The sequence below is a fragment of the Pholcus phalangioides genome, unplaced genomic scaffold (assembly GCF_987345545.1).
Source record: "Pholcus phalangioides strain wild (caught in Gottingen) unplaced genomic scaffold, Ppha-v1.0 ptg000172l_1, whole genome shotgun sequence".
In the NCBI taxonomy this organism is placed as follows: domain Eukaryota; kingdom Metazoa; phylum Arthropoda; class Arachnida; order Araneae; family Pholcidae; genus Pholcus; species Pholcus phalangioides.
This window is the reverse complement of record NW_028301637.1, coordinates 5,563,483-5,580,953: the sequence shown is the minus strand read 5'-3', so window position 1 is coordinate 5,580,953 and position 17,471 is coordinate 5,563,483. Positions and strand designations below refer to the sequence as shown.

At 37.4% G+C, this 17,471-nt stretch overlaps 1 protein-coding gene across 1 annotated transcript; it reads left to right on the top strand.

Moving 5' to 3' along the window:
- The first annotated feature begins 4,216 nt into the window (after positions 1-4,216).
- On the top strand, positions 4,217-17,098 carry LOC149063624 (zinc metalloproteinase nas-13-like). The gene is made up of 6 exons (XM_089255866.1): positions 4,217-4,463; positions 7,334-7,380; positions 9,207-9,288; positions 11,230-11,350; positions 13,827-14,005; positions 16,699-17,098. Exons 1-6 carry the CDS (start codon positions 4,373-4,375, stop codon positions 16,938-16,940), a joined length of 762 nt encoding a protein of 253 aa, XP_089111992.1. The 5' UTR covers positions 4,217-4,372; the 3' UTR covers positions 16,941-17,098.
- The last annotated feature ends 373 nt before the right edge of the window (positions 17,099-17,471 follow it).

Here is a 17,471-nt window from a genome sequence, read left to right as displayed (position 1 = left end):
GTTCAGTTACATAAAATACTAAAAACCAGATTATTTATATTCCATGCAAAAAAATTCAAATAAGAGCCTCTCAATTTCTTTTATAAATTTCAGAAAAAAGGCAATAAGTGAATCCAATCCAAAGATTTTTAAATTTAAAAAAATGAGTACGATTGTCTGTACTTGTCTGTTACTCCTTGTCATAGACATATCAATCGTTGAAAATTCTGCTGTCGTGCAAATGTCCTTAGAATATTTGACAAGTTGGTGTGTGTTATGGCCGCTGTGGTGGTCATAGTGACGGCTCGCATAGCAAGGTCCGGGGATCGAATCACAAAGGGTTGTTGGCTTTCTGTTGTTCCCAACTTCAAGGCGCGAATGCGAGCCAATTTTCCCTTTAGAAAGCATCGCCACAGAAGTGTAACAGACGGTACAAATCTAATTCAATCATTACACTTCACTTCTGAAAAATAGATGGCAGCGCTGAAAAATCATACACAACACTAAATACGCACTCAGGTTGTTAGGTACACACACTTCCGGCACAACTCACTAAGTAGTAAATTGCCCATAGATGACAAACGAAATGAGTTGTACTCATGTCTATTGCCATCTATGGTTGGTGTTATGGCCCGGTATGCTATATTTACTACGCATGTGCGAGTATCTTTTATTTGTCAGAAATTGCATGTGACCAGGTCTCTAGAGCAGGGTTTTCAACCAGAGATTTTTCGGGATTCCGCGGAATCAAAAGGGACGGAACCCCAAAAATCCCGAAACCCTGGTAGCTTCAAAAATTTTCTTATTACTGTTTTACCTGAAGCATTTTTTTTTATTATTATTATTTCTGTTGAAAACGGGTACTCGTAAACAATATTCGTATTGACTCTTTTCTTTCTTTCTTCCTATTCTCGCGCAGAAGTCCTTCAGACAACAGCAGTCAAGAAGACATCCTGGGAATTGGTATTCCTAAAACTCTCAAGAGAGAGACCTACATGAGGATTTTATGAAGGTCTTTCTTCAAAGATTCGGAACTGTTAAATACCGTACGGTGCCTAATACCTCTGATAATACCGTACCGTGCCCAAAGAAACACAGTGTTCTTAGGAAAGAAATTGTCTATCCTTGTAGTTTAACTGTAGAGCACGCGCCCGGAAAGCGAGAGGTTGGTGTTTCGATCCCCCATAGAGGAATGTGAGTTTTCATTCCAATTAAATCTTCACTTGGTATCCAGTCATGTGTACTACTTCGAGACGCAAATGCGAGCTTATCTCCCTGTTATAAAGTCTCGCCACAGTGAGCAACAGACCTATATATATAATGGTATAATTATTCAATCATTACACTCCATTCATAGTTAGAAAAATTGATAATAGATGGCAGTTCTATATATATATATATATATATATACACATACATACATACACGTAACAAGCATTACACAGAAACAAACTTCAAAATAGGTTAACGACACGTACACGAACACATTTCAACACGTACCAATTCCTCAGAAGTTCATTGAGGAATATGGACGCGGTACGTGTATGTAGGTATAGTTCAAGTCTGAAATGGGAAATTCTTTTTTGGCATTTTATATCCACAGTGTGAGTTTTGAGTAGGGTATGTTATATAGCTGATGTAAAAATATATAGAAGTGGATGGAACAAACGTCGTAAAACACAAAACTGTACGTTATATCTTTTATGTTTCATTACTCGCTGAAACATTCGTCCGAGTAGAAGACGAAGTGAACTCTTTGAATTATTACATTTGATAAACAACACACATGATAAAGGAAGAAGCACCAAAGAAATAGATGTTAATGCGTTGGCTACATGATTGCGAATGCTCGAGAGAGCGAGAGACACAGAAGCAGAACAGACCAGCAATCTTAAATCACTTGAACATTATAAACAAATCACAGAATAAGGTCTATTAGATGCTGCCATCTATATTAACGAAATATATCACAGCAATATCTGTGTCTGAAGCGAAATGAAGAGATATAATAATCGGATCGGCTGAAAAGGCCATGGAGCCAAGGAGATATAGGTTGTTGACTGTTGGACGAGAGAGCAGGTCGAACGCTCTGGTTTAGGCGTCTTTGTAAATAAATGTGATTATAAATTATTCTCGTTAGCTCTAAGTGTATACTTAAATCGTGATATGTCTAAGGGCCAAGCGAAGCAATATCCACAATGTATGTTATATCAAGCCTGTTATAAGTGTACTTGACTTGTATATCAGCGCTGACGAACTGACTATACGCATTGCAGGGAAATCCAAGACATTCCCGGAACCTTCCAGAATGCTGTTCGGAATTTCATGCGCCGCAGATGTGAGATCCGCATTACAGCTTGTGGACGACACTTTGAATACCTTCTTCATCACTTTGGCCTCTGTTATCTGATAAAACTCATACTCCATTAGGCGGTGTGTTTTCTGTATGCGCTACCGTATCAGGAAGCCACTGGATGTCAGTATCTACCTCGCTATTCTAGGCGCAAATAACATATTCATGGCAAGACTTGCGGCCGTGTCTATGGCGGATCTACGACAATTCAGTGCCGATGATTCAGCGTAATAATTGTGTTTTGTAAATAACAATTCCCTTCCCACTTTTTTCAGACTCAAGGACCGGCATACGTACTTTCAAAATGCTTTGAAATCATTTAGAAAATCATATATTAAAATTTTCTGACACAAATATGCCGCCGTCATAAAAAATGTATCGAAGGTATTAGATTGTTCCCGAAGGATACTACAGTGTGCTACAGATACAATAAAGGAGGAAGAAGATTCACATGATGCAAATAATTTCGAAGACTCCTAGATTGGAAGGCCGACATGAGGAAATCGTAGGAGAAATCCGAAATTTGCTATAGAGTATGCAATCAGTTCTACTTATTATCAGTTTGCAAAAACCATTAATACTATTGATTTCTGGTATAATCCGTTCAGTAGCACTATTCAAGTCCATCATCACAATATTTGGAAATTCATACGGCTCTGCAGAAAGAGGAGAGGCTGGCAGAAATTTAATTAGAGTATGCATCTTCGGTTAGTCCTAAGTGTGGAAAAGTAGAAAGGGAATTGTTATTTACAAAACACTATCACTGCGCTAAATTGTCTCGCGCTGAATTGTCTGGTCTGAATTATCTCGGGCTGAACTGTCGTGACATCGTCTATGGCAGTGTTTCTTAACCTTTTTTGCCCGTGGCCCCCCTTTGAACCATATTTTTTTCTCGTGCCCCCCCCCCCCGTCTTACCCACAGTTTACGACCCTCATCTAGAAGCAAGATCCTTCATACGTATTGAATTGACTTTTTTCAGTGAATTTATACTTAACGAAAATTTTGCAAATAAGACTGGCCTCCAGACCACTGGCCTAGAATTTATTGAGCTCTCCGCTAGTCCGAGTTCTACTCGGGGCCGTCTCAACATCATGGGCGCCCTAGGCAAAGTGATGGTGTGGTGGTCCCATACTTAGCTGGAAATAAGCAGCCTACATATTTCCTACTTATTTTCAAAATTTGTTGTACTATACAAAATATCATAAGGTGGGATCCACTTATGGACATGAGACCTCCGGGCATGACCCCTCACAAGAGTGGAACTGTCAGAACTGCAGTCCGGTGCCTGATATGGTTTTCACAATTTTTTGTTTTTCACACTATAATTTAATATAGAGGAGGGGTCTATGAAAAATGTAGCCGAGGGCCTGCAAAAAAACTCCCCTCCTAGGGATCCGGCTGCAAAATGTAGGCGGTGAGGCACGGGTGGGTCCATACCCTGAGACAGCCCTGGGTTTTATGGGTGGTTTTGTTAGATTCGGTAAGTGTATAGTCACCTTAATTTTTCTTCTCAGCTCTCTGCAGCCCTCCAAACCACCTGGACCCTTCCTCCATTTTCTTCTGTGCCCCCCCCCCCCCTGAAGTATCCCAGTACCATTAGGGGGCCATATGGCCCCCGGTTGAGAACCACTGGTCTATGGCACAGCCTGCCACAATTTTTCCTGCTGTTCAATTAGACTCACATGGGTACAATAATTACTGCCCGACATTTGTTATTAATTTGAAAGTGACGAACGTGAAAACATACGAAAGTGTTGTAACGAATACGTACTTTGATAAATAATCTCGGCTTATCATGTATTATGTACGTACATATGAGTCTGATCGTAATCTTTTATTTATGCGCGAAACATATAAATATCACTTTTGTTTAAAGCATTTTTAAACTAGCTTTTTTTTTTATCAGTAGCTGTCATAGGTAGACAATGGATGGAACTTTGAACTCGAAAGCGACGATATGACGATAGCTTAAATTGTAATTTTCTCGCACCCTCTCTTTGTTCATGTGATTTCTCTACTACGAGCACTTACAAAAAATTATGTTAAAACATTTTATTTATTTGGTTTCATTTCTATATAGTATTCAAGGAATCCCGATCTCTTTGAACGTCACAAACCCGTTAGAAGATTGTAAGTAGCAAGTATATTCCATATGTCGTATCGTTCTGGTTTTTGTTTGTTTGTTTCCTCCCCCGATAATAGTATCAATATGATAATTGATATGTGGTTTGACACTCATGAAAGAAATTTAAGTAAATCCAAAAAATAAAAATATTCAGGCATATTTTGAAATACCCAATTTCTTTGGCATAGATAGATGTTTCTTCTGCAACGGGAGTAAAAGTCATCGATTGTTCCAAATGGCATGTGATTGATTTCATTCACTTGTTGCCGTCTTGAGAGAAATCTCTGTACAGCACTGTTTATGAGGTCAAAATCACATATAACGACACTTGAAGCACAGCAAAACTGTGCAAAACTTGAAAATTCTACTTCAAAGTATTAAAAGGATTTTCGTACTTTTTAACATAGTGAAAAACTTTGTTCTAGTAGAAATATTATTTGACCATAGATTTATTTCAAAGTTAGTACCGATTGTACTGCGTACGCTATCCTATGCCGGTACAAAGTTTCACATACAGGGTGATCACTTAATTCTGTTTTCCACGTTTTACTGGCGAACCGTTCATTCTAAAGGCATACTTCCAATTAGAAAAAGTATCCAAATAACATGTAGACCTCAGATACGTCATTCATATTACAAGGGGGAATAGTTTGTTTTTATAAAAACAAACAAAATTAACTGTTTATGCGGACACCCTGTGCTTAAGAAATCAATGAAGAAGTTACTGTTCCGTGTCTCCTGAGGTCAACAAAAAAAGTTCCGCGTTTCTAAGTGCAATATTCGCTTAGACATTTGAATCCCACAATCGGAGAAAAGTTTGGAAAGGACAGCATAAACCAATGCACAACACTCTTTCTCTCGTTAGGACTGGGCAACAACTTTTCAATTGAGTTTTTGAGTACAGCGTGTCCGTAGTTAATAACTGATATGGTTAATAACTATACACCCCTTTGCAACATGAATGACGTATCTGAGTTCTACCACTGCCATCTTGACTGCTGAGTAACTGGTGCAGTGGTTCTACTCGCCATTTGGATACTTTTTTTTCTCTTTGGAAGTATGCCTCTTAGATCAACGGTTCGCCAGTAAAATGCGGCAAGAGAAATTATGGAATCACCTTGTATATCTTCAATACTTAATTTTTTTTTGGCAAATTCTCAAAAACCATGCAATATAAACATCTCGCGCGCATGAAAAAATTCAATGAAAATTGAATAAAAAAATTCATTCAAAATGAAGAAAACTGTTTAGTTCATGAAAGGATGAAAGCGAAGATTCACTCACTCTCCAATGAGATTTCATTGAATAAATCTCAATCAAAAATTTATGACTCAAGTATTTATATGAATTGATCTGAAATTGTTTTTGACATTTTATGAACTGAACAGTTTCCTTTATTTTGAATTGGTTGTTTTAATTAAATTACCTTTATTTAATCAAATTCATTCGAATTCACATTCAAATTAAAAAAAAAAAACACAGTGAAATATAATGATCTCATGCTAATTTGTCATGCGCACAAGCTGTTAATAATGTTTAACTTTTTAATTTGCGAAAACTTAATTATTAAATAAATGCAAATTTTGTACTAACACAAGGCAGCATATACAATCGAAAATATCTATAGCAAATTTGAAATTAATCAATGGTTAATTTATACTTTTTGTGATAATTCTATCCGAGTTTAGTTTTCCAACATGTAAAAAGGTAGGAAACCCCTTAAATCAGATGTTAATCCTTTACTAGAATCAGCCAGGACTATATTGACATTATGGCTCAGGCTGTTTCAACCAAGTTTGGCTATATTTCTAAATTTCTGAGTGAAAAATTCATAGCACTCTTTTTGACATATTAAAAGCCATGGAACCTTTTGGCGTCTAAAAGTGGGTGTCTTAATTCATTTGAAATTATATTAAACGATTAACTGACACTTAAAATGACTCACGGGAGATTGAATAACATAGGTGGATACGGAAAATTCTAATGTGAGGAAAATGACCGCTGCAATGTCGGTAATAATAATAGTCGTCAACAATGCCTGCTACAGTTGCAGTCAAAATGAATGATTTGTTATTTTTAATCCTCTGCGCAGGACCAGAACGAGAGGGCTGGCAAAGTGGGCATTTTCACCAGGCATCAAACTTTAGGGGGCGGAAAATTTTAGGATGGAACAAAAAATACCATTTTAAAACCATTGAATTATACAGCGGTGGGAGCCGCAAACAGTAGAGTCGGAGGTGCTGTAAGTGCTGGAGGACTCGCATGAATTAGTGACACGGGTACGAGCAGCCAAGAATTGGTTCAAAAATCAAAATATATTTCATTGATCTTAAGATGAGCACATTGCTTTGAAATACTTCCGACTCCCCGGCAGCAAAATCATACCCCCATTCCAAATCGTAGTTGCATCCCTGATCTGCTTCTGAAATGGTCGAGAAGTAAGGTAGTCGCAAGGAAGCTCTCAACGCCATTGTATGCGGAGAACACAACAGAGGTCTAATCCATTACTGAGTTAACGTGAACTTATTAATACATAAGATAACAAACCACTATGCAGTTAGACATACTCACACGCAAACACACATAAGCATAACAACGGAAGGCATAATGAAGAGCAAGGTTAAAAGCCCCGCAACATGGTTACACGGAATATGTATAGACGTAGGCCTACAAATATTCTACAGTGGCGCCCCCTAAGACTACAAACACAAATATGCAACAGTTTCTAAAGATAATGTTGCAGAAGTTAACTAACAGCATTTAATTAATTATGATTAATTTACATATTGTAGCTTGATAATATTGGTGAAACTGCGTTTTCGCACATGAATATTTCGAGGCATTTTGTTACTATTGCTTCAATATTTCCTTTCAGTTCTTTCGAAATTGCATGAAGGTGATTTGTCACTTCGAAATAAAGAGGTAAGTATTCTCTAAAATATTAAATATTATTCATTATTGCTTAATCCAACTGATAGTGTGTGTGTATATAAAGTGCTTAATCTAAAAATAAACTCATCTTCATTAGTAACTATCTCAAAAATAATCGCCTGAAGAAAGGGTAATTCCTAAATTTACCATGACACACCGGTTTCGAATCACGAATGTGTCATAATTAATAATTTCGACGTAATTTTGTCAATAAAATGTCTCGAAGCCAATTAAAAAAAAGCCGATTCAGAACATTTTCCTGCGTTTCAATGAAAATTACATTTTGTATTAAGATCGAAATAAACATCTCTTGAAAAAAAGGAAAAGCCGTGCTTAGATTTTTATTGTATTTCTGATTTATGTGACATGTTTACGATTTCCTAAAAAACTGATTTTTCGAGGACGTCATTAATCTTTCACATAAAAAATGGCAATCATCCGTTCATCAATCTTTTTAATATAATCGCCCTCTCTACCTAAATACAAACACCAGGCCACAACAGGCGAAATGCTCAACGAGGTGGCTGAGAAAAAGATAGGCCATAACAAGAATATGAATGTCATATATTTCAAAAAACTGCAATCCAAGTAAAAATGAAATTATCAAACTAAAAACAGTAAGATAAATATATATATTGATGAAATATAATACAATGCCCATAAAAAAAAAACATTCATGGTTGCCTTATCTAAGTACGGATAGCTTCTCGAGATTTACCCCTGTAATAATTTCTTACCTTGACTCATCAAGTTCCCCCCTGAAGTATTCGTTTTGACTCCAAGCTTGGAGGGGATGTTCTACATGAAAAGCGAGACATGGATACCATAGCTTCAAGTCATCCGCCAGTTCCACCTCCCAATGAAGCTGGGTTACACGAATCAGCCACAATTCTCAGCCTCTCGATTACCCCGATTTGGTACTCCACCCCCATTCTCGATTTACCCTGCGATGTTAATCGTATTTCATTTTAAACGTGTCAATTGTATAATTTTATTCGAATTCACGACCCCTGGGGGTAAGCTATTCCATTTATCGATGGAAGTAATAGAAATAAAAAATTCTCCCTGCAAGGCCACAACCTAGAATTGTGCCTTACCAATCGGTGCTGGTGTGGCAGAGACTCCGCCGCGGAGTTTCGCCAACGCTTGGGGTAAAAAGTGACTACGCAGATTACGCGCGCCAAGCGACCGGAAGAAGAAAAAAATATACAGTTGTCAGTGTAAATAACATGTTTATGTCTTTTCGTGCGTGTGAATTTTTGTAAATAAATTAATGTGGTGATTGTTGACAAGTCGTCTTATAATCAGAGTGGGGTCAGAGATATGCATTATCAAATCAACTCAGTCAGCATTCCAAACTGGTGTCCGCTTGTCAAAGTAGCCGACTGATGGTGCATTAATAATTCATGGTCCATCCTATCGATCTCATTGAAAACTTCCATCATACCCTTCCTCCCGATTCCAATGCAAATGTCACTAGGCCGGATCACAGCATTTATTTCCAAAAAAATAAGCAATACACATTTAAAGACATGGGTAGCATTACGTTGTTCCGCAATTAAATATTTAATGTTTAGTGAGCTTCATAACAATTAATCCAACTCAAAATATTAACATATCATTTTAAACACTTAACCCGCTACTTCGGTCGTTATACAGGAATTCAAATCAAAACAAAAAGCAAATTCACATTACGGAAAGAATTGTATTATAAGCCACTCTAATACAAATTATAGATTATGTGGTCAGATTTTCTTGAATTATGTATGAATTATATATGCTTATTTTATTTTTTTTTCTATTTGTATCATACACAGTTCCTTGGCAAAAGCGCTATAACGTATGAATGGGCGAAATGGCCGGATGGTGTTGTATATTATGAGTTGGACCAAAGTTTCAGTAAGTGAAGCTTTCACTCTTCTGTGAATGTGTTCAATTACAAATGCAATTTATTGCTAGATGTATTTATAGAACTTTTAACACAGAATAATAAAAAAATTTGACCCTTTGACTCCTACTTCAGTATAAAAAAAAAACCTTGTTTCCCTTTGTATAACTATCATTAGGGTCGTTGGCTCTTGGTATTCCTATCAAAACGAGGAATAAACAGTACAGAAAGAAATACGGGGTGTCCGGGCTAAATGTATTCACACGTAATGGAATATACTGAGAGAAGCATACAGTACTGAACCGTGGATAACGAATTTTTTCCAGATGGGGGAGGGAGTTTTTAATCCCCCCCCCAAGTTTTCTACAAAAGTCGCGCATGCGCATGTCACACTATTTTCAAACCCTTTATCCAAAATTATGCTCAATTCCGGTCTGCGAAGTTGGTTTTCTGTGATTCTCAACTTTGAGTCGCAAATTCGAGCTGGCTTCCCATTCGAAAAGCCTCGCAACAACGAGCACCAATCTATACACATTCACATACACTACTACTACTACCAAACAACACATGTGTGAACCTCGTCCACATTCCTTTGCAAAACTTCTAACGAGATGATACATGTTGGAATGTGCATGTACGTGTTGTGAACCTGCCGTGAAGGTTGTTTCTGTGCAATGTTTGTTATGTGTAGCGCGGCATCTGTCACCAGTTTTTCTAACTATGAGTGAAGTGTAATGATTAGATAATCGTATCGTTGTAAGCCTGTTGCTCTCTGCGGCGAAACTATTTAACGGGGAGATCGACCCACATTTTCGTTTCGAAGTAGGAAACCACGGAAAATCAACTTCAGTCGGTCACCAGTGTAGTGTGACTGACGGTTATACTGTATCATACATTCACATACTCTACATGCCGATTTGGAACACTGATGACTAAAGACACACGTATCACCACGATGCACAGCATCCACGGTGACACACAATGCATGCACGGCATATTCCACATCACAATTCGTTAGAAGTTTCTCGGAGGAATGTTTATGAGGTGCATGAACTGTTTAGCAGCATGTTGACGCCACAAAATAAGTTTCAATCGCTGCTTAGGCAAGTTGAATTTGAATCACCCTCTGTGTATAAACTGAGTGAGATGAAAACCCCACTTGTTCTGAAACAGCGTCTGCAGCAGTTGATTTAACAACACGTCAAACGCTATTGAAGGATTGGCAAGAGATCGGATACCGTTTGACGCGTGCAGAGCCATTAATGATGCTGATGCTCATATTTAATCATGGCCGAACGAACTACACTAATGTGGCATGATTTCACCTCACGTCAGTATGGTGTGTTTCGACCTTCATGGTTTCTCCAGCTTTGTACTTCATTAACCAGTTAAAAAAAATTGAGTTGCCCTCTTTAATGCAACTCAAATTAATATGGACAGTAGGAGCTTTCTCGATAACGCACACCCACGGGACTGCAAATTTTATCCATTAACGAGGAGAGTCCGTTGATGGAATAGTTGACGTAATTCCAACAAATGTCCGTTAATAGGGAGTGTCCTATATGATAGATTTTAAAATGAAATCATGAGTAGTTCTGTCAATACATACTGTTCCAAAATGTTTGCACTGCAAGTATTTCTGCTACCGTCAACTTTAGAAACAGGCTTCAAATTACAAAAAAATTTCAAATACGACCGTTTAGTTACTTAAAATCTCAAAATTTCTTCAGGGATCGTACGCAAAAGAAAACAAAGAAATTTCCTTTTTTGTAGAGTTGCCGGGTATAAAAAACATCCAATTATTGAAATGTAGATCCCGCTCTGAAACGTCATTTGCAGAATATTTAATATTTTTAATCGTAATATTGATCGAGATATTAAACATATGATATGGCAATTTTTGTACGAAGAATTGGCATTGATTTCTGATGACTTTTCGTCGACAATTACAGGTGCTGAAGATGTTGACCTCATCGAATCAGCTATGCAAGAGTTCCATCGACTGACGTGCGTGAAATGGAAGAAGAGGGAGAACGACGAAGAGAATTTCGTTGAGATCGAAAATACAGCTGGGTATCAATCACTATCTTCCACTACTTTTGATTAAAAAATAACAGCCAAACTATTTTGAACTTTGTTTAATAATAATGATCATTTGAGCCCGGATGATATGCAAATGCATATGTAATTGCATATTTTAGCACTTTTATAGTAAGTGCATGTGAATGGATAAAACCACCAAAATTTTAGAATAAGTGTATTTTTGTAATAAGTGTGCATTTTTAAATGCATATATTTTCACTTCTAAATGCATATATTTTCACTTCTAAATGCATATATTTTCACTTCTAAATGCATATATTTTCACTTCTAAATGCATATATTTTCACTTCTAAATGCATATATTTTCACTTCTAAATGCATATTCTTGCACTTCTAAATGCATATTCTTGCACTTCTAATGCATATATTTTCACTTCTAAATGCATATATTTTCACTTCTGAATGCATATATTTTCACTTCTGAATGCATATATTTTCACTTCTAAATGCATATATTTCACTTCTAAATACATGTTTTCTTTATTTTTTGCGCATATTTTTCATTTTTCAGCATATTTTTATTTTATGCAAGTTTTTATTTTTGTAAATATTGTTATATAGCTTATTTTGATTAGTTGTTAACGTTTACTATATAACTTATTTAGAAATTTAACTAGGGTTGGCCGTGAAGAGAGGGGAGGGGTATTATTCAATGCACCCAGGTTCGTTATAGCTGAAAAACTTACAACAAAAAAAAAAAAAACACAATCTCAACTAACCATTGACACCAGGAGTCCAAGTAATGAGAGATTTAAATATTGAAAATTTTAATGTACAATGAGCAAAAACAATAACACTTGGTATGAAACTTAGGGGCCCCCTATGGAATTATACAGACAAAAAAATTTAACACCTTTTACAGTTTCTTTACCACTCGCATGATAGTGTAGCTGTCGGGATGGGGGAGGGTAATGACATTACTTGGGCGGAACATATGTTTTGTCAGAGGATTGGAGTTAATTTACTTACGGTCCAGGATAAGAGCATGATCGACGGCGGAAGATCTGGTTGACCGTCAGAATTCATCGGGGTTCATCATCATGGACGTGGCATATCGGAGGAGGACAGTTCTAGTCGCAATGAGGTGGAAGCTGCGTAACCGAGGAAGACAGTGTGGTATTATATCGGACCAGCGTGGTAACAATATCAGTTGACCAGCGTGGTGTTTATGATATCGGAGACGTAGCATTCTGGAGTCGGCTGACATCGCAATGGTGCTCGGCTAGCGGTTAACAAGCGAGGTGGTTATGATACCGGAGACGTAGCATTCTGGAGGCGGCTGACATCGCAATGGTGCTCGGCTAGCGGTTAACAAGCGAGGTGGTTATGATACCGGAGACGTAGCATTCTGGAGGCGGCTGACATCGCAATGGTGCTCGGATAGCGGTTGACAAGTGTGGTGGTTATGATATCGGAGACGTAGCATTCTGGAGTCGGCTGACATCGCAATGGTACTCGGGTAGCGGTTGACCAGCGTCATACGAAGAAATCGTAGCACCATGGAAAGTCCTGAGGATCTTTTATTTAGGAAAGCTCAGGAAACGGGATCCCCTTGCCTTGATAGAAAACGAGAGTTCAAGGGGAGAGTCGGGGGGGCGAGAGACCCACGGAGACAGAGGAGAGTGTCACCGAACAGCATCATCTCATCGAGCAAAAAGCCCCGTTTTTTCCTACTTTTCTCCAGATCTTGAACTTTGTCTGACTTCCGATTGGACGCGGAGGGGTCACGGGATCACCACTTCATGCTCTCTCGATGAAAACGCGCGAAAATGGTGACTCACCCCTGGGGGGGGGGAGGAGGAGGGACTAGGGAATTTTGCGAATATTTTCCCTCTTTTGGAAAACTTCAGCATTTCTAAACGCATATATTTTCATTTTATGCGTAATTCCGGTAATTTTAAATTCATATTTCGGCATTTCTAAATGCATACTGTAACAAATTTATGATTTTTTTTTTCATTTTTCGGCAATTTTAAATGATTTTTTTTTTCATTTTTCGGCAATTTTAAATGATTTTTTTTCTCATTTTTGCGTGCATTTTTTTTCATTACAAGTCCCGTACTTGTATATAATAAAATATACAAGTATTGGATACAAGTATACCCGGATGTATATAATAAAATATACAAGTATTGGATACAAGTATACCCGGATGTATATAATAAAATATATACATCCCATATAGTTCTGGGATGTATAAATAAATCCCATACTTATAATTAGCATTATTGGATTTATTGTCATTTTTCTCTTTATTTTTTTATTGCAGATTTCTCTTCATTTTTTAGGATATTTCTCGTGTATAAGAAATATAATATATAATGCATATTATAATGTGTATAAGTAAATATTTATATTGCAGATTTCTCTTTAGTTTTAGTGAATATTTTGCGCACTTTTTTGCGTATATAATCCGAGCTCTAATGATCATTTATGTATCGGAAAGGTGTTGGGCCGAGGGTGGAATGCAAGGAGGTCCTCAAGCGGTTGCTTTGGAATCACCACGATGCATGAAGAAAGGCGTCATCATTCACGAGCTTATGCACACACTTGGATTTTTACACGAAGTTTCAAGACCGGATCGGGATGACTTTGTCACTGTGCATTACGGGAACATCATAGCTGGTAAGCATCTATCGGAGATTGATTGATTCTTCCGTCCCAATTGCTAAACTGTCTACTTATGCTGCTGCTGCTACTACTACGCGGAAAATTTGAATTATTTCCACCCTTAATTCAAACAGAGCCACTTTTAGAGGTGTGAGACAGGTGCAGTCACGACGGGCCCCGAACTTTGAGGGACTGCGGACTCGTGGTAGATTATTGCAGGCTTCACCAATTCTAAAATTATTTCTGTCGTTGATTCTGAATTTACATCAATATTTGGACTAATTGCTTCCATAAAATCTGAATTTGCATTGATTCTGGAACTTTTTCTTCCATTAATTCTGAATTTACATCAAATCTGGAGTTATTTCTAGCATTAATTCTGAATTTTCCTTTCTCTTCTGGAATTTTTCCTTCCGTAAATTCAGGATTTATGCATCAACTCTGGAATTTTTTCTTCCATCAATTCTGAAAATTTACATCAGCGCTCTGGAATTTTTTCTCTCCTAAATTCTTAATTCATATCAATATACTGTAATTATTTCTTCCATTAAATCTGAATTTACATCAATGTTCTGGAATTATTTGTTTCATTATACCTGAATTTACATCAATCCATTACGGATTTTTTTTTTCTAAATTCTGAACTTATATCAATTCTGGAATTATTGCTTCCGTAAATTCTGAATTTACATCGATTCTGGAATTATTCCTTGCATTAGTTCTAAATTTTCACGAGAGCTCGTAAAACTCTTCCCCTCGAATTCTCATACACGATCAATAACGTTACCATATCCCAAGTTTCTCAATTTAAATATCCGGTTGTCATAATCTTTTCCGACCTCGGGCGCGGTAGCCCAGGTCGATAAGATACTCGCCTAAAGTACCAAAGAATGTTTAGAGGTGTCGCGAATTCGATACCCGGTTCGTCCTTTTCAGAAAACTTTCCTGACACAGGGGTACAACAGAAACGGCGACATGACCGCAGAAAAAATTGCTACCGCAGGGAGTCCCCCATGGAGGGATTAGCGCACCAACCTCTCGATGAGTATAAAAACAAGCCTGCCGTTCAGAATCGGCAATAAATTGTAGGTCCCGGTCTAATTAGCCCTCGTGTGCAGAAAATGACCGTGGTGCGGTGGTCAAGAAAGTCTATTGGGAACATAGGAAGGCTTAGCCAGAATACAAAAAATACCAAAAAACGATCTCTTCTGACCTCTGTCTCTCTCTGCGTTGGAATAATCATATCGATTATGTCTACCAGGAATATCTCAATAAACTCCTGTTCCTTCGCCGCAACCTCAAAGATTTTACTCGTGACGTCCGACTTCTCTGCTACCAAACATATACTTCTCTCGTTCTTTCTTATGCTGTTGAGGTCTGGGACTCCCCACACCTCTTGTAATATCGACAAACTTGTATCGATCTAAAGTAAATCCAGGCACTTTATTCACGACTGCTGTCCTCTTTCAGTTCCGTTTCTGATCTTAAACTCCGACTCAATGTCCACCCACTCGCTACTCACTGACTTATCTCCCGCTTAGCCATGCTTTACAAGATTACTCATGGTAATCCAAATTCCGATACGTCCGGTATTCTGGCTAAGCCTTCCTATGTTCCCAATAGACTTTCTTGACCACCCCAAAAATTAGAATCGATTTTTGCCTCCACAGAGACTGTTTTAAATAGTGTTTCTTTCCTAATACCATAGTTGAATGGAGCAAGCTCCTTTCCTCTACTGTTAACTCCTCAACGATCTCCGATTGCTTGTCAAATGTTACAAGACATTTATGTGTAAATCAACCGCGTCCTCTTGTATAGGTCTTTGAAAAGGCCAACAATATTGCATAAATAAATTAATTTGATAGTCGATTGCACCGAACAGTAATTTAAAATAACTTATGTGTAAACTAAATCTGGGAACATTCGTTGCTTTATTTAAATCACTTAACGTCGAAATTCTGTATAAAGACCAAATTATCCGAGGTAGGTCCGATCTACACTAGCTGGTATAATCGGTGTTTTACTGCTGCATTTCTCAACCTATGGTTCGTGGACCAGAGATGGTCCTCGACGATAATGTGGCCCGCAGGCAGGCTTGATAAAATTATTCACCCCCGTTGTATAATTGATATTAATAATACCCCCATATGGGTTCAAATAAAACTATACCTTCATACTTAAGTTCACCATACATCGTCGAAGAGAACGCAAGAAATTGCGATCCTAAATACGGGATGTCACAAAATGTTACGAAAAAATTGCAATTCGTTAAACGCTATTTGCTAATTCCTGCTGAAATTGGCGAACGTCGTGGATATGAAGCGTTGCTGCAAATCACTATTTTAAAAAATGTACAGTATTTCACGAAAAAAAATTCAAATAATCTGATGACCATATTTCATTGAGAAAAATTCGGTTAAATGGGATCTTAAATAATAATCCGCAAAATACGGGGCATCGTCAATTATCATCAAAAAAACATTGGCAAATTAGGCACAAATATTGGAACAACAGAAATTACAGGTATGCCCCGTACTACGGGACACAAGTGGTCCGTCAAATTGTTTCAGACATCTTACTTATCCTTGTTTTCAGGAAAATCGAGAAACACTATATTACTGTATTAATTAACAATTTACAATTTCAATATCATTACGACGAAAGTATATGATTGCTAATTTCCTTGTTCAACTTTTCTTTCTCATCAGGTATGGAAGAGAATTTCGTAAAGATGACTCCTCTCCAACTCGATACTTTGGGTCTCGAATACGACTACAAGTCGGTGATGCACTACAAAGCTTGGGCATTCGCAGAAGATAAATCCCAGCCCACTATCACACCAACGAATGATGATATAGCGCTCACCGATCTGGGTTTGGGTCAAGAAATCGGAGAATTCTCAGAAACCGACGTCCTCAAAATCAAAAAGTTCTATAATTGTCCAGAATGATGTTGGCGTGTTATGAGAGAAATGAGAAATATCTGAAACTGTATAGTCATGGTATACACCAAGTATAGGAGAAACGAGTCTTTCTTTTTCAAAATGTATCGCTCTGTATTTGTCTATCTTGTTTTTATTCATAATAAATATCCTCTTCTGAAATGCGATGTACAAGGGCTAATTCTATAAATCGGTGTTTCTCGACATATGGTCCGCGGAATTGATAAGGCAGAATTGATAATTTAATTACAACGGAATGGAAAATTATTCAATTGCTATAACATGATCATACGTAATCACAAAAAAAATACGGAAAAATTCTCAAGTACCGGATATAGCACTGCTCAAGAAGTTTTTTTTTCAAGTTGCAAAGCAAATTTTTAATGGTTTTGAGGCACATTAGGGCTGCTGATTTTAAAACTGGTGTTGGTTTTGCCAAATTGGTTCGAGTTTTTTGAGATAATGCATACTCCCAACATTTCAATATGCTCTACAGCCACTATTTTAACATAGAAAAATAAATAAATTTAAATTATAAAT